At 45.9% G+C, this 16,823-nt stretch overlaps 1 protein-coding gene across 5 annotated transcripts in view; it reads left to right on the top strand.

The window, feature by feature from the left end:
* The first annotated feature begins 39 nt into the window (after nt 1-39).
* XPO5 (exportin 5) overlaps nt 40-16,823 on the top strand; it is a 32,078-nt gene continuing 15,294 nt past the window's right edge. The window contains exons 1-19 of one of the 5 annotated variants that reach the window (XM_055725717.1): nt 41-225; nt 551-672; nt 1,301-1,373; nt 1,958-2,095; nt 2,410-2,592; nt 3,610-3,651; nt 4,539-4,565; nt 4,864-5,049; nt 5,700-5,776; nt 6,209-6,308; nt 7,719-7,802; nt 8,204-8,329; nt 8,569-8,659; nt 10,089-10,217; nt 10,985-11,100; nt 13,772-13,927; nt 14,325-14,366; nt 14,990-15,079; nt 16,423-16,622. In XM_055725717.1, the coding sequence (XP_055581692.1) occupies nt 121-225; nt 551-672; nt 1,301-1,373; nt 1,958-2,095; nt 2,410-2,592; nt 3,610-3,651; nt 4,539-4,565; nt 4,864-5,049; nt 5,700-5,776; nt 6,209-6,308; nt 7,719-7,802; nt 8,204-8,329; nt 8,569-8,659; nt 10,089-10,217; nt 10,985-11,100; nt 13,772-13,927; nt 14,325-14,366; nt 14,990-15,079; nt 16,423-16,622 (2,087 nt within the window). In that variant the 5' untranslated portion in view covers nt 41-120. Of the gene's footprint in view, nt 226-550; nt 673-1,300; nt 1,374-1,957; nt 2,096-2,409; nt 2,593-3,609; nt 3,652-4,538; nt 4,566-4,863; nt 5,050-5,699; nt 5,777-6,208; nt 6,309-7,718; nt 7,803-8,203; nt 8,330-8,568; nt 8,660-10,088; nt 10,218-10,984; nt 11,101-13,771; nt 13,928-14,324; nt 14,367-14,971; nt 15,080-16,422; nt 16,623-16,823 lie in introns of all 5 variants that reach the window. The other 4 variants (XM_055725716.1, XM_055725719.1, XM_055725718.1 and 1 more) reach the window with 4 other exon arrangements.

Raw genomic sequence — 16,823 nt, 5'->3', positions numbered from 1 at the left:
CCGCCAGCCCCTCCCGCCGCGCATGCGCACAGCACCGCGGGGGCCGCGCCTGCGCCGCGTGCCGGCCGCCCCTTCCTCTCGCCCGTCGGTGGCCGCTGGCGCGGGGCCGCCGCCGCAGCCATGTCCGCCGAGCAGGTGAGCAGCCTCTGCGAGCAGCTGGTGAAGGCGGTGACGGTGATCATGGACCCGGCCTCCACGCAGCGCTACCGCCTGGAGGCGCTCAAGGTACCCGCGGCCGGGTGAGGGGGGAGCGCCGGGTGGCGGCCACGCGGGCGCCCCGGCCGCACGGTCCCGGGGCCCGGCGGGCCCGGCGGGCTCGGGGGGCGCGGCCCGGCCCCGGGCGGCCCCTCAGGCGCTGGGAGGCGGCGGCAGGCGGGGGAAGGCGGCGGGGGCTGCGCCTGCGCGGCGCTGAGGGGGTCGCTCCCCCCCGCCCCCGACGTGCTCCCTGAGGGGCAGGGACTGCCCCTCACCCACCCCCGTTACCGGCTGCCCCTTGGCCGCCCCGTGGCCGCTCCTGTGTTTTAACTGCGTCTCCCCGGTCCTTTCCCAGTTCTGCGAGGAGTTCAAGGAGAAGTGTCCCATCTGCGTGCCCTGCGGGCTGAAGCTGGCGGAGAAGACGCAGACGGCCATCGTCCGGCACTTCGGCCTGCAGATCCTGGAGCATGTGGTCAAGTACGGCAGCTCGGCTGCTGCCCGGTGCCCGGTGCTGGGGAAGGGTGCCGGCCCGCTGCCACGCAGCCGCTGGCGTGGGCTCTGCTCCCATTCGGCATCTCCCGCTCCAGGGAGACACTTTCAGGACACGGAGAGTCTGTTCTGCAGCAGAGGGCAGTTGCTGTCCCCCTCTGTTTCTCTCCTGTATGAAAGGAGAAAGCTGCTTTCAGGCAGATGGGGAAGGTTAATTCACCAAGCTCTGAGGCATGTTAACGTTGCAAGACGTAAATAAGCGTGCAGGGTTATCAGCAGGTCTTTGCAGTGTTCTCTGTCATTAGCCTCATGCTAACAAAGAGGCTTTGTATTAGTTCAGTTCTGAGATTCTCTCTGCCGCCTCTACAGACCTGATGCTTTGTGCTTTTGCTGCTGCTTCTCATGTCTGTTGACTTCAGTAGTGCACGCCCATTTTCCAGCAGCAGTTTTTACTCAGCCTTTTCATTAAGGGATTGGGTGCTGGCAGTCAGTGAGCTGTAGTGTCTTTCTCTAGATGGTTCATTAAGAATCAAGTCAGACATCTCTATAAATGTTTTGATTTGGTGTCCTTTTTTTTTTTTTTTTTTTTTTTTTCCCCTCCAACTCTTTCAAACAGGTTCCGCTGGAACAATATGCCTCGCCTAGAAAAAGTGTATCTAAAAAACAATGTCATGGGCCTCATATCCAGTGTAAGTATGTTCTACACCAGACTGTTCTCTGAAACATGATTCTTTCACTTGGAGATAGGAAGTGGGAACGAAAGGAAAAAAAGACTCCATTAATTAGCACAGAGGACCTGAATTCAGTTCTGCATTTCATTACTTTCTTGCTGTGCAACCCTGTTTTTTCCAGTGCTTGTCTCCGGCTTGTAGTCAGGTCAATAACCATGTCACCTCACATGGCAGGAAGTTGTGAGGCTCATATAACATATAGATAAGGCAATTTTTCTTAGGAAGGAATTCAGTAAGTATGGATATTCTTATCCTTTGCAAGATAATGACATCGTTATCTTAGTTGTGTTTTCTCTATTGCTGTCACTGCTCTCATGACCAAATGACCTTCTGAGGAAAATCCCTTTTGTTCCCAGAGTTCACTAGGTATAGGTGCTTGGGAAGGTAGTTGGGATGAAGAGCGACCCAGTTTTCCAGCATTGTGTTTTGTTGGTTTTATTTCATGTGGTTTAGAATATTCGCAACAACTGTGCTTCCCAGGTCAGAATTATAAATGTCTGGTGTTCGCTGTTTTGTATATCTCTGCCCCTCTTCTGCCACAGGGGACTCAAAGTATTCTGGAGGAGGAAAGTCACATTAAGGATGTTCTGTCTCGCATTGTGGTGGAGATGATCAAGCGTGAATGGCCTCAGCACTGGCCTGACATGCTAAAGGAGCTGGATACCCTCTCCAAGCAAGGGGTATGAAATACACCTGTCTGTTCTCTTCTGCTTGCTCATGGTATGGGTTTCAGTCTTCCATCATCCTGAGGAAAGCCTAACTCACTCGTGGTCAGGTGAGACAGGCTGATGATGCACTCAAAAAATCCCTGTAAGATTAAGTTATTCTCAGAGGTGGTTTTAGCAGAGAGAGGGCCATCCTCCTGTCTTGTTTTCTGAAGGCGTGACTTGTGTCTTTGTGCGTGCTCACTTTCTCTCTGCATCTTTGAGGTAGCCTCCAAAGATTTTAATGTTTGAACTGTACTGATGGAGAGTATTTCATTTTGGGACATCAGGAAACTCAGACGGAACTGGTGATGTTCATCCTCCTACGTCTGGCAGAGGATGTGGTGACTTTTCAAACTCTGCCTACCCAGCGGCGACGAGATATCCAGCAAACCCTCACCCAGAATATGGAGAAGATCTTCAGCTTCCTGCTAACTACCCTGCAGCAGAACGTCAACAAGTACAGACGCATGGTAAGAGTCTCCTTTCCTTGGGTTCAGTCAGTGCTGGAGGTGTTTAGGAATTGGGATACAACTCACAAGTTGTTGGGGAAGCAAGTGCAGAAACTGTCTGAAATCTGTTGCTGTGGCTGTGAGGTAGGGATCTGCTGTGGCCTGGTAAGCCAGTGCTCATCAGAGGAACTGAACACACGAGGTTGACAGGCTTAGTGTTGGTATTTCGCATTTGCTAGTGTAAATGGCTTGAGCAGATGCATGCCTCATCCATACTGTTGGAATGCTCTGCTGACACTAGGGGTGTACAGCTTAGCAAAACAAAGGTGTGGTTGTGGCAGAAACAGCTAGAGGTTTGGGGGAGTTTATGTAACACGCAGTGGTAAAGAGATGCTGTCCTGGGCTCACATCTGCTCTCTTATGCTGCAGTGGTGTCTTTGTGGTGATGCACCAAAATGCATGAGTTCTTGATACCTCAGCATTGCATCTGGGCCTCTCTGGTCCTTTTCACTGAGAGCTCAGGTCAAGAAGCCCTTTTTTTCAAGTTATGGTGAGGAATGCTCTTCCTTTTTGTGTAAAGAGACGTCCCTGAACTCTTACCTAAAGTCAGAGTTGCGCAGGTTGGTCAAGATGGATGGTGAAGGCAAGCCTCTACCCCTGTCTGTTCGTGTGAGGAGGAAGTGGATTTGGAAGTGAAGCACAATTGAGAAACCAATCTAGAAATAAGTTGCTTAGCTGTATCTCTTGTTCTTTTTTTTTGCGAATTAAAATCCAGAGTTACACTAAATGTGAAACTGGGAGGCAATGAAAAACCCTCTCCTACCTGACTTCTGTTCATTTTCCTGATGCACTGACAGGCTGAACAAACCCACCTGTAGAGCAGACAGTTCTCTGTGCAGTTCATGGTGGTGGGTGGGAGACCCTGGTGCATTTTGTAGTCTGGTTGAAATGCATTTCCAGGTAAGGTTTGAATTTCAGTGTTTGAGGCTCTGAAGTGTGGCTGCTTCTGCTAACGGTGGAATCTTTCTGATTGGCAAGGTTGGAGCACCCCAGGAACAAGAAGCCCTCACCACTCCACAGGTTAGCAGATCTTTGGGATGTTTGTGCACAGGGTAAATTCTGAGGGTTGGGTGTTCAGTTACCTGTCTGCACACTGAGACTGGGGGAGATGAGGGACAGTTCCCCAAGACCATAATTATCTGCAGTGCTTATAAGTATGCAGTTCTGGTATGGTGGCTCATCGTTAAATGTTTGGGACACAACCAGATTAACCTAAAATCGCTGTGTGAACACATTGATGGACAGAATTTCCAAACCAAAACCTTGCAGTGGAAAGAAATGCTTGTGGTGTGTCTTTGCAACTGGCAAACAAATTGAACCTGAGCGTCTGAGGGACTCATTTGCATTAGCCAAAAAGATGGTGCAAGCAGCGTGTTGCTGCTGTTAAGTGTTTGGAACTGGGAGTCAGGCTGTAAGCTTTTGCCCCAGCTCTCTCTCCAGCTGCCTTTCTAACCATGGACAAATCACTTACCCTTTTCAGACGTCAATCACAGTACATAAAAGCCACCAGCATCTTTCAGAGTCTGGCTTTTGGATGCAAGATGCTCTAAAAGGTTAAAAGTTTCTTTCCTGGAAGCTTCCAGGAAGCATTGAAATGCCTTTCCTTCTTGTCCTCTGTGTCTCCCTGGTGCCTGCTGACTGGAGTGTCATCTTTTGGATGAGAAGGAAATTGTGGCTTAACTTGCAATTCAGAGTCCTGTTGCCTTACCCGCCAGAGGGCTGTGGAGGTGGTTATGATGGCTGCAGCCATGTCCTGAGCGGGGGACTGTGTTGCAGCCTCTTTCACTAGGCAGCTGTTCTGTGAACCTGCTTCTGGCTGCATTCTCGAAAATAAGCCTGTCCAGCTGTGGCTGAGTGGAAGTATGTGTTGTAGCTGCTCGCTTACCATCTCTTGTTTTCTTTTCCAGAAGACTGATCTGGCTCAGGAGCCAAAGGTGAGTGGAGCTATATGGGAGTTAGTGCATTAGTCATTCTTAAGACCAAGATTTCTTAGAACTAGGCTTTTCCCAGGCTCTGGAGTATATTACCTGCAGTTCTCATTTACAGATGGATTTGTTCACCCATAATACAAACTGCTTAAGAAGAGACAAGTGAGGGGTGGCAGCAGAAGGGTCCAAGTCTCTCACTCTCTCAGGGTGGTTCCTGGTACTGTTCTTCCAGGGAGTGGACAGCTTTAGATGGGAACTGGTGTTTCTCTCTGGCTCTGACCCCTTGCCTCCTCTCCCTTCGCAGGCCCAGGCAAACTGCCGCGTGGGAATAGCAGCACTCAACACCTTGGCCGGCTACATTGACTGGGTGGCCCTGAGCCACATCACAGCAGACAACTGCAAGCTCTTGGAGATGTTATGTCTGCTCCTAAATGAGCCTGAGCTCCAAATAGGAGCAGCAGAGTGTCTTCTGATTGCTGTCAGCAGGAAAGTGAGTTCTTCCTCCTCAGCTCCTCTTGATCCCCTTTGTTTTCCTCCTGTTCTATATAATTCTTCAGAATGATATCTTTGTCCTTTCATTTAAGAAACAGAATTCAAATTTGGCTGCATGTGTTAATGATGTTTGGTGTCAATGTCATGCCAGCACAATACATACATTAGCTGTTGGAACCCACTCCAATTTCTGTGCTCACTTCTCTGCACAGTTTTGAAGTTGGAGATACCCATTGACCTTCTTCCCCCCCAACATTCCACAACTGTAAAGTGGGAAATATTGTCACCAACTGTGTCATCTGGCAGCTCAGAGAAATGACAGTAAGATTTAAACAAGTGATTTGACCCATACATTCACAAGCAGCTTAGTGTCAAGGCTGAGCGTTTATCAGCTGCCTCTAAGTAACTAGTCAGTGTGGTGTGAAGAAGAGTTCATGTCTCAGTATCAGTTTTTTTGATTTAAAGTTCCTGTGGTGGGATTGCTTGGGGATCAGGAATATCTTCGATTTTTTGGCAAGTTTTTACTGAAGTCATTTGTGGACTGTAAGCCCCTCCCCAGATGGAAGGACAACTGGGGATCTCCTAATCTCACTTGCAGATGGGAATAGTTGTGTTCTAATTGAGGCATTTGGCATATTTTACTCATAGGGTAAGCTGGAGGATCGGAAGCCTCTGATGGTCTTGTTTGGAGACGTTGCCATGCACTACATTCTCTCTGCTGCCCAGTGAGTACCATCCTGCTGCTGTAATTTCACACAAAACTGCATACAAATGGCTTTGTAGATGTGACTTGCAAAAGAGATTGCTGCTTAACTGCAGGAAGCTGGGACTGGATTAGAAGAAAACAAAACCACTGTTTCTTTTCCAAAACCTGAAAAACTGCAAGTTTTTTCAAGTCCTGTAATTGAAAGACAAAGTGGTGTAAATATCACCACTTTCCCAGCTTTCTTTTTTAGCCTGGAACTGATCAGGAGGGACTCTTTTCAGAGAGTTTCTAGAAGCCAATAAAGCAGTAATTCATGATCATAGCAAATAAAGTCCCACTGCAATAAAATCAAAATGCTCTAGTCCTCTTTTTATCTGCAAGTTGGATAGCAGTGTGCTGTTAGCAGCGTGAGTAACTGTGATCCTGTTTTTCCCCCTCCCCTCATTCCCAGGACAGCAGATGGAGAAGGCCTGGTGGAGAAGCACTATGTGTTCTTGAAGAGACTTTGCCAAGTTCTGTGCGCGTTGGGCAGCCAGCTATGTGCGTTGCTAGTAAGTCTCTACTAATACCAGCAGCAGCCCTGGCAAGGCTAGTTTTTAGGGCTGGGGGTGAGGTGACCCTGATGTAAGGTAGCACCAGATTTCTCTCTGCACATGTGGTAGCCATAGGGTGCTCTCCACATGTTTGGAAAAGGCAGAAATGGCTGTGCTTGTAAGTGGGATGACTATCCTGTCAAGTCATAGGAACGCAGAATGAGGGACCCTGACTGATTCCATGCCTCTGTTGTCTTTAAGAATCATCTCCTATAACCTCTGTAAAATGCTGAGGCTTCGTTGAAAATTGGCTGTTTCTTGCTGTCTGCTGCCACAGGAAAAGCTACTCCAGGAAATTATTGTTGTATTGGAAGCCTTTTAAATTTCCATATTAGAAATAATTCAGAGAGTATCCCTGTTTGTTATTCTACCAAGATTCTCTTAAGCGGAAGGAAGAAACGGTTTTTGTTCCTGCTGTTCATCTCTCCGATGCTTTGTGTCAATGTTGAGATGAAGTTGCACACTGATACTTTGCATGCTACGCTGGTTGTTGAATTTCCACTCCCTCCATTCAGCACAGTGCTTCTACAGTAAAGAAGGCAGGCTTTCCCAGAGATGCTGTTCATGGGGAGACTGAGGCAGCCAGCCTGTGCTAGTGATAGAGCAAAGTAAATTCTCACAGGGAGGGAAAGAAAAAAAAACCCAACCCATGTTTGAGAATTTATCCCTAAAAGGAATGGACAGCAAACAAAGAGTGTTACTACTTTCAGTGACTTCACTTGCTGATAGCAGTGGGAGCTGTTAGTCCGTGTTGAAGTAATGAGATGGGGATTTGAGTTCTCATAGAGATTCACTCAGGAGAGGCAGCGCTGAGCTGTACAGCTCCAGAACGGGGATCTTGAGGGCACCAGGTCATATGGTTAGCAAGGAGCAGCAAAGCCTTGAATTTGTGGCTCTGTGCAAAACTTTAAGTTCCTGACAAAATTCCCAGAAAGTCATTGGTAAGAGATGTCCATACATTAAATACAGGAAGCATTTGGAGAGTGAAATATCTGGGTGTATTTGCTTGTGAAATTCCACAGTTGCAAGTTCCACTTCGGTACTGCTGGCTGAGCTTGACCCAGTAGGAGTAACATTGTGACTCATGGCAGCAGCAGTTATGAATGTGGTTTCGACAGAACTGCACTATCTGAGAAGTCGCCCTTTCCTCTTGAATGCGGGTAGTGCTGTCTTCAGCACCCCCAGGCTGGTAGGCAGAACTTGCTGTTGCTCAGGCTGTGCTGGTTTCAGAAAAAAAACAGTTGTTCAGTGGTTTTGTCTCTGCTCCTGTACAGTCTCTGGCCTTGGTGCTGCTACACAAATACCACTTGTGAGCCCAGCATGACTGAGAGTTAGTATTTTGTCTGAAATTGTTTGTCTTCCTAATAGGGCTCAGATTCTGATGTGGAAACGCCAGCCAACTTTGGAAAATACCTTGACTCATTTTTAGCTTTCACAACCCATCCCAGTCAGGTATGTAAAGGGCTGAAAGTCATATGTATATCTTTGTAAGAATGCATGAATGTGTAACTGAGTGAAACCTATAGAAGATGGCAGAACTTCAGCTGCCAAATACTGCTTTCCAGGCTCTCCATTTCAGCTGAAGACCTGGAAGGCAGAGGGGTTTCTCCTGCGTTACCACTGAATTAGGAACAGTGTGTGATGCAGAGGTCCTGAGTAGAAAGTGCAGAATTTGCAGTCAGCCCTAGTATTTACTTTTGGTGTTCTGGAAGTTTGGGTTGTGCCTGCAAGGTGTCTTGGCCTCAACCAAATAGCCACTGTAATTTGCTTTTGCCTTCTGATAGCAACACTTAATGTTAGCAGTAAAGATTCTAGCACTGAAATCCTTTTCTGTTCCCTTCTTCTCCCTCCAGTTTCTACGCTCTTCCACCCAGATCACATGGGGAGCCCTCTTCAGGCATGAAGTTCTGTCTCGTGACCCCTTGTTGCTGGCTATGATTCCTAAGTATCTCCGTGCATCTATGACCAACCTAGTGAAGGTATGTGGGAGCTGCAGCCAGACAGGTATGAGGAGGTGCCTAGGTTAACGTGGCCTGTGGATCCTGGGGGAGACGCTGCATTTTTATTGTGTCTGCCATGATCTCCAGGCTGCTGAGCAAATGGCTCTCTCAGTATTTTAATGTCTGCTCCTTGCCTTTAGTCTTCATCTCCTTGAACCTGGTGTTAGCTGTGATGGGTGTCTTCTCTTCCTTCCTGACCTTGTCTGCTCTGTCTCCAGGTGGGCTTTCCCTCTAAAACAGACAGCCCCAGCTGTGAATACTCCCGCTTTGATTTTGACAGTGATGAGGACTTCAATGCCTTCTTCAACTGTAAGTTGCCTTCATCCTGTATGGATGCTGTTGTTTCTGACTTTCGTCTTTGTTTCAGTTGCTGCCTGAGCTTGGAGCCTACCATTTTGACTTGGCAGCTTCCATTTGAGGCTTTCAGCCTGAATCTTGGAGTGAAATAATTTGTGGCAGCTCAGGTGTTTCATTTTACTTAGTTTTTACTATTATTTTGCTTGCTGGCCAGGTAGGTGTCCTAGTAGCATTTGCTACCTAGTGTCAAAGAAAATGTGCCTCTTGGTCACCTAGAGGACAAAATGAAACAGCCTCTAGTCATGGCTTAGGTTCAGAGGGGAAGGCAGCTTACAAATGACTTTAAATGTCATTCCAGAAAGAAAATCTGTCTTGGCCCTGCTAAGAAGCTTCTGGTTCAGTACCAATAGCTAGAAACAAGTAATTAAAATAGCCAAATTTAATCTTGACCTCAGACCAGCAAACAGGAAGCCCTGGATATTAATAATTTTATTTTTTCTTTGTATTTTACATCCCCAAACTGAGGTTGGTTCTCAGTGGCTGGTATAGTTTGGTACTCACTTGGTGCCTGGGAAGATACTTAAATTCTTACTTTTTATATTTCTGTTTGAAGACTCTGTTGCATTTTTTTTTATTGCCTATTAGATAGTTTATTTTTTACTTACTGTAATAAATGTTCAGTTGGAAATCAAAAAGTAGCTAAATGCACAAAGACAGAATTTGAAATAGTTTTAGGGAGTTAAATTATATTGAAGGTATTACATATATAAGAAAATAAAACTGATTTGAAACACAAAATTAGTTGATAAACCAACTTTTTTAAACCATGAAATTTGCATCTGTAGTCAGCAGAGCTGACTTTTTTGTGTGGTCATGTATTGGAATATTTTGGAACAAATGAAATTCCTGTTATGTGCTTTGCTTTTAATATGTTTGAAATTAAAAACGAGGCTACTTTGCATTTTTTCAAGTTCACATTAGTCTGTCAGACTAGAAAATTAGTAAGTTGATTAAGAATAAATTGATAAAATTGAATAATCTAGAAAAAGTGTGTTTAGATGAAGGAAGTGGTGGTTATCTAATGCTGTTTTTCTCAGTATCTCAAGGTGCTTTGTAAGGAGAAAACATACAGTTGAAGTATTTTTTTGTATGAAAAATAGAGGCATAATTGTAGTAAATCTTGGTTTAGCATAGATTTTCATAATTTATGTTGCATTTTAATTGCACTTATTATGTTAATCCAGCATTTTTTAGTCCATTTAAATTGCTTCAAAAATTGCCCATCCTGTTACACCTAGGTTACTCACTGTGTATCTGAGCTTACTGAGCTATTGCCAGAGTCCATAATGTTCCCAGGTCTGCAAAGCTGCAGGTGAGCTTTGGGGTAGGGAGCATTTGCGGCATTAGCTTGTTGCATGGTGTCTGATTTTTTTCACTGCAGCTTTCCGAGCCCAGCAAGGGGAGGTGATGAGGATGGCTTGTCGTCTGGACCCTCGAACTGGCTTCCAAATGGCTGGTGAATGGCTGAAGTACCAACTCACAGCTCCTGTCGATACTGGACCCATGAACTGTAAGTGACCTGAAAAAAAAGTAGGGATTTGGGACTTGTTTTTTAATTCAAGCCAAGAAGAAACATTTTTGCCTTTTTCTTTTCTTCTTTTTTCAAGGGGCATCCAAGACTCAACACTAGATTCTCAGGCTTTTAAGGTCTTTGCAAGTTAAAAGCAAAATCAAATCAAACCCACCTGTCCCCAAATTTAACTCTTTACAGTCTTACCTATGGAATAGCTGATGTAAAGCCGCTGGCTCATCATTTCCTTCCCTCGAGTTTCTCTGCAAAACAGATGCAGCTATCCTTCTGATACCATTTTATAATTTTTTGGGTCCTGTTATCTCTGTAACGTATTGATTATTTTTGTCCAGGGAAGTTCTGTCTGCCTGGCAAATCCCTCTGTCAGTCACTTTTTTGCTTTCCGCCTGTGAAGGAAGGCCACTTGGTGCTCTGCAAAGTCACACCGAGGGCAGTCTTTCCTGCAGAGCTGAGTCTGGGCATGTGGTCTCCCACCTTTTCTTTTCCCTTCTGTGACTTGTTGGTGTTGTTCCCTGTGGTATCTCGAAGGTCAGACTTGGGTCTCAGGAGCCTTCATTTGAATGAGGCAAATCACGTGCTGGTACCATAACTGCTCCCAGCGCGTCCCTGCTAGGCAGCTGCGGGGAGAGCTGTGTGACCAAAATACTTGTTGAGTGCCGAGATGTTGCAGTGTGGGAGCTTATTAGCCTGCTGTTGTGCATGCAGGGAGGAGCATGGTGAGACCTCCAGTGTTCTCTTCCTTTCAGCTAAGACGGGCGAAGGTCTCTGCTCCATCTTCTCACCATCATTTGTGCAGTGGGATGCCATGACCTTCTTCTCAGAGAGTGTCATCAGCCAGATGTTTCGAACCCTGGATAAAGACGTATGTGTATCAAATGCTCTCACTTGCTCTCGTAGCTTGTTCTGGGTTGACATGACTGGTTTTTTTCAGCTATGTTGTTCTTGAAAAGTTTGTAATAACTGGTTACCTCCATGCAGAAACACAGATTGTTCGGTGAGTGATTCTCATAAGGGGTAATGACCCTTCTTTAGATGGGACCAAACTCATACTGGTTTACTCTCAGGCATGTCTTGGTTCTGGACACTATGCCATGAGAAGTCACAGGAGAGTGCTTAGGTGGCACGCTTTGACATAGTGCCTGGCTAGGGGAGGAGAGCGCTGCTGTCGTGGTCAACCCCAGCCAGCAACTAAGCACCACACAGCCGCTCACTCACTCCTCCCACTGCCCTGGTGGGGTGGGAAGGAGAATGAGGGAAAAAAGGTAAAACTCGGGGGTTGAGATAAGAACAATTTAATAAGTGAAATAAAAGGAAATACGATAGTAACCATTACAATGAAATGGGGAGAGAGGAATACAACAATACAGTTGCTCACCAGCTGCTCACCAGTGCACAGCCAGTCCCTGAGCAGCAGTTGCTAAGCCCCAGCCAACTCCCAGTTGATACATACTAGTCAGCATGACGTTCCATGGCATGGATATCACTTTGGCTAGTTCAGGCAGCTGTCCAGGCTGCGTGGCATCAGTTGTGTGATGTGTAGAAGAGACCCACCCTTTGAACATCCAGCCCAGCACTGGCAGCCAGTGTGCAGAAGGAGCTGTGCTTCAGCACCAGTCACTTCTGAAGCAGCTTGAACCCCTTCATAAATGGCTGGTATCTCATTTTTATATCATAAATTGGAGTACAGCGAGCCTCAGATCCTCTATATCTCCGACTCCAAAAGCCTAAGGGTCAACCGTGAGTCTCTCCTGGTGCCTTCTGCCAGAGGCTCCAGGTAGGGCCATTCTCCCCAGCTGCAGTGTGGAGTACATTTTTTACGTCTTGCCCTGTCCAGACTGGTCCAAGGGCTACTGCTTAAACTATCTACCTCCCATCTAATTTGTTCAAAGGCTTGTTATTGCTCAGGGCCCCATCTGAAATCATTCTTCTTTTGGGTGATTTGATAGAGAAGGCTTACAGTCAGACTGTAATTTGGCACGTGCATTCTCCAAAAACCCACAGTGCCTAAGAAAGCCCGAGTTTCTTTCATATTAGTTGGTGGAGACATAGCTGTTATTTTTTTGATCATATCCATTGGGATCTCATGATGTCTATCTTGCCATTTTATTCCCAAAAACTGGATCTCCTGTGCAGGTCCCTCAACCTTACTTTGTTTTATGGCAAAACCAGCTTTCAGAAGGATTTGGACTATTTTTTTCCATTTCTCAAAATTTTTTCTGCTGTATTGCCCCATACAATGTCATCAATCTATTGCATGTGTTCTAGAGCTTCACCCTTTTCCAGCACAGCCTGGGTTAGTCCATGGCAGATGGTAGGGCTGTGTTTCCACCACTGTGCAGTCAATTCCAGGTGTATTGGACATCTCTCCAAGTGAAAGGGAACTATGGTCTGCACTCCACTGCCAAAGAGATTGAGAAAAATGCATTTGCAGTACCGATAGTGGCACACCAGCGGGCTGCCCTTGACTCCAGTTCATATTGCACTTCCAGCATGCCTGGCATGGCAGCACTCCATAGCAGCGTGAGTTCATGTGGGCCTTGATAGCCTACTGTTAGTCTCCACTCTGTTAGACTATTGCAGTGGCCACGTGGGGCTATGAAAGGCTGAGCAGGTCCTGTTGATCACTGCTTGGCTCTAAGCTTATGGATAAAAATCAGGGAGTCTTAGTTGGCGTGGTATTGCCGCCAACGCACCATTTTGGTAGCGATCAGCACCTGTTGTTCTTTGACCTTCAGCAGCCCCACAATAGAAGGGTCCTCTGGAGAGACCAGGCAAGGTGCTTAGCTTCCTCCTTCAAGGCAGCTACACCGAAAGCTACTTGTACCAGCCACTGAAAAGAAAATTTACTCTTATCTCAGCCAAAATGAGGACAACTGCTTAAGCGGAAATTTCCTAAATTTATTCTTTTTAATTATCCCCTGATTAGATTATTATTTTTTTAAAAAAACTTTTAACTAAATCAGAGAAACTCATGCTTGGGCAGGAGGAGATCAGAAGCAATTTGTCTCTGCTTTCTGTTCAACAGCAGGCAAATCAGAAGGAAAGCGTTTGTTTTCTTGGCCTTATGTAGACTGACTTGATTTTTTTACTACATTAGGCTGCTTAAGCGCTTTAGTTCATCATTCTGATCATGGTAAAGTAATTATATGGGCTGATAAAGTTGGGATGGAATCTGTTGGACAGAGTCAAGAGGAAAATTTGGAGCCAAACTGAGAGAGGAAATTGGTCTTTCCCAGAGGTTCAAGCAATTGTATGGGGACTTCAGATTGACATCTCACCACTGCCCTGCCATCAATGGCAGTGCTGCAGGCCTTTTTCCCCTCAGCAAGTGCACATGCAAGTGCACAGTTAAACTGATGTTTCTGCTGCTGTTCTTTCTGCTTTGAGAACAGCTGTGTTCAGCCGAAAGGCCTGATATGATAGCAGCAGCTCCATGGCTTAGCTCTAGGAGTTGTAGGATGTGCTGCAGGCTGAAGTACTGAGTGTTGCCTCCTTTATTCTTTCCTCCTTCTTTCCCTTTGCTGCCTTTGTAGCAAATTCCAGTGAACGATGGCATAGATCTGCTGCAACTGGTCCTTAACTTTGAAACAAAGGATCCTCTCATCCTGTCCTGTGTGCTCACCAATGTCTCTGCTCTCTTCCCATTTGTCACTTACCGACCAGAATACCTACCACAAGTACTTTCCAAGGTAGGTACTTGCAGACTGCAAAAATCAGGTAGGCTTTTTCTGGTGCAAGGCCCTTGTATTAAACTGCAGGACTTGATCCTCGTGATGTTACTGTCAAGGAAGGATTATCCTTCATGTTAAAGATGGAAAAACTGAGACTGATTCTCGTTCAAGAAGAAACAATGTCAGATAACACAAATTTTGCAGTTCCTAGCCGTAACGTTAAATACACGCTCTGGCCAGTAAACGTGTTTTATTTCAAGGCCTTGTTGTACTGATGATTCATCTTTTGACTTTACTGACTTTAATAAAATTGTACTAAAGCCTTACGATCTATTCCTTGAGCTCAAAACACATGTGTGCGCTAGATATTAACAAATGATGTGAGTTTTTGGATTTTTCCTCCCTTTTCTCACAGCTGTTTGCTTCAGTTACCTTTGAAGTTATAGAAGAAAGTAAGGTACGTCTGAATTATTATCTACTAATGAGCTATAGAAGGTGGATCAAATCATACTCTTATTTGAGAGTGTGCTGAGTCTGAAGACTGTTGTAGTAGGCTTCCCAAGTATAGTTCTGCTCCTGGAAGGGGCTGGGAAGTCTAGATATAGCTGATCTCTTCTTGGTGGACGTAGCCTAATAAGCTTTGGCTCACAAACTTGGAAAGCCACAAGCATGGCCGAAGGCCAGCGCACTTAGTCCCCTGGTGTGTGCTGGCCTTCCTTAGCGTAATGAAATCCTTTCATTAGCTGCGGGTATTCTTCAGTAGTTGGTATATGTGGCCGTGAGGGATGGCTATAAAGCTGCCAGCTAGCCAGGGAGTGCTTGGAGTCTTGAAATATTAAGATCTATGATATTCTTGCCTCTGGAGTACAGCTTGTTTGAACATAGGCTTCTTGAGTTAGCTACCGCTCCAGAGGAAATATGGTTGTTACATGCTTGTTTGGGGTGCGGGGTGTGGAAATACTTTTTTGATCAGTAGTCAACAGTGCAGAAAACTGTATGTAATGCATTTGTCTCTTGAAGATACCCTGCATTTGTCTGAACTTTTGTTTTGTTGCATTGAAGTTTGTTATGTCTGTCCAGGCTCCTAGAACTCGAGCAGTGAAGAATGTGAGAAGGCATGCATGCTCCTCAATCATAAAGATGTGTCGAGATTACCCTCAGCTTGTCCTGGTATGTAAATGCAACTCTTATCATGAAGAGTCTTGCCTCTATTTCAGCTGGATTTTGTGGGATCTTCAGCTTCCTTGGCTACAGCCTCAGGTTCTCTTCCAAGAAATATTCCTGCTTGCAAATGGAAAAGTATTTTATTCCCTGCATGTCCCTTCTTCCCCCCAGGCCCTGAAAAAGTTTTGGCCAGAAGAGTTGAATTGTGAAGTGATAAGTTAAAGGAAAAGGTAGTGAGTTAAATGCAAAAGGAGTGATGAGGAAGATACAAGCAGCGCTAGATTCATTTTGTGAGAATGCTTGCTGAATTTCCATTTTTATCACTTGCGGTGGTCTCAATTGATTCCTTAGCTGAAGATGCCAGTAATGATTAATCTCCAGACTTTCTTCTGTTACTTAGCAGAATGTAGGAGCAAAAGGATTTTTCTGGATTAGCTTGAGGAGACTAGAAGAATCAAACACATTTAAAACCTGTGAGCCAGTGTTGTGTTTGGTGTTGCTGACCTAAACAGCCTGCATGCGATATGTGTAGCTCTGAACTGCTTTCTTTGGTGGTGGTTACGTGTGGGGTGATTCTAGGATTATGGGAGCGCAATAGGTCATTGCTACTTTAAACAAAGACTTTTTTGAGGATGGTACGTTAGGGGTTCCAGTTTGCATTCTGCAATAGCTGCTAAGAACGAGAGGGTTTGTCTATGGCCCCACTCTACTGGCTGTTGAACTACAGCTCTCTTTCCATGGCCAGCCAAACATCCTCACTGGGAGAGTCAAGGGCCCAGAGCTGTCCCAAAATACGTTCAGATGACTGTGCTGAAGGGGGTGATCGCTAGTGCTTATGCAAAGTTACTGGAAGACATGGTTGTGGCTGGAATAGGTAGGAAAGAAAGTAAGCTATTCCTGTGGAGATGGTGATAACCATATGAATAATTATTAGCCTAGTTGTGAGCAAAGAGATGGAAGAGTCCTAAGTCTGGCACTTGGGAGCCAAAGGAGCGAGGTACTTTCTGTGCGCAAATAAAACCAGAACTGTTTTGAGGTGTGACACTGCTGTAAGGGATATCACCGCCTGGAAAAAGAGAGATTTCCTCTGCTTATTTTAATCACTCTAGAGACTAAAGTAAGCTGGATTCAGGATGGCGATAGAGGAGTAGGGAAGAAAAAAGGTTCTTTTAGACTGGGCATTCAGAGAAACTTGAGACTGAGAAGGAGATGGCTATGTAGAGAAAAGGTAACTTGGACATGCTCCTCCCGCTGTTCTGCATAGTACAGTACTCCCCAGCTCTGCCTCTCCCAGTGGCCACCCTCCACACCAAATGCATGACACTCTTCCACTCGGATGTGTTTTCTAGCCAAACTTTGAGATGTTGTACAACCACGTGAAGCAGCTGCTCTCCAATGAGCTACTTCTGACGCAGATGGAGAAGTGTGCTCTTATGGAGGCCCTCGTCCTCATCAGCAACCAGTTCAAGGACTATGAGCGGCAGAAAGCTTTCCTGGAGGAGCTCATGGCTCCTGTTGCTGGCTTATGGCTCTCCCCAGAAATGCAGAGGTATGGGGTCATTTTCTGAGCTTTGAGCTGGAGGTGTTGCAGAGGTAATGTCATGCGCAATAAGGGAATGCACAAACCAGGTGAGGGTGGTGGGGTGCCTCATGATCGCCTGTGCTCTGGGCAGTCTTCGTGGTAATAGCTCTCCCACAGTTCAGAAACTGCCAACTGAGTCTAAATGCTGTTCGTTAAAAATTGCTAGGT

This window comes from Falco cherrug, chromosome 13 (genome assembly GCF_023634085.1).
Source record: "Falco cherrug isolate bFalChe1 chromosome 13, bFalChe1.pri, whole genome shotgun sequence".
Lineage (NCBI taxonomy): Eukaryota > Metazoa > Chordata > Aves > Falconiformes > Falconidae > Falco > Falco cherrug.
The sequence above is the reverse complement of the archived record's forward strand: the minus strand, read 5'-3'. Positions and strand labels throughout refer to the sequence as shown.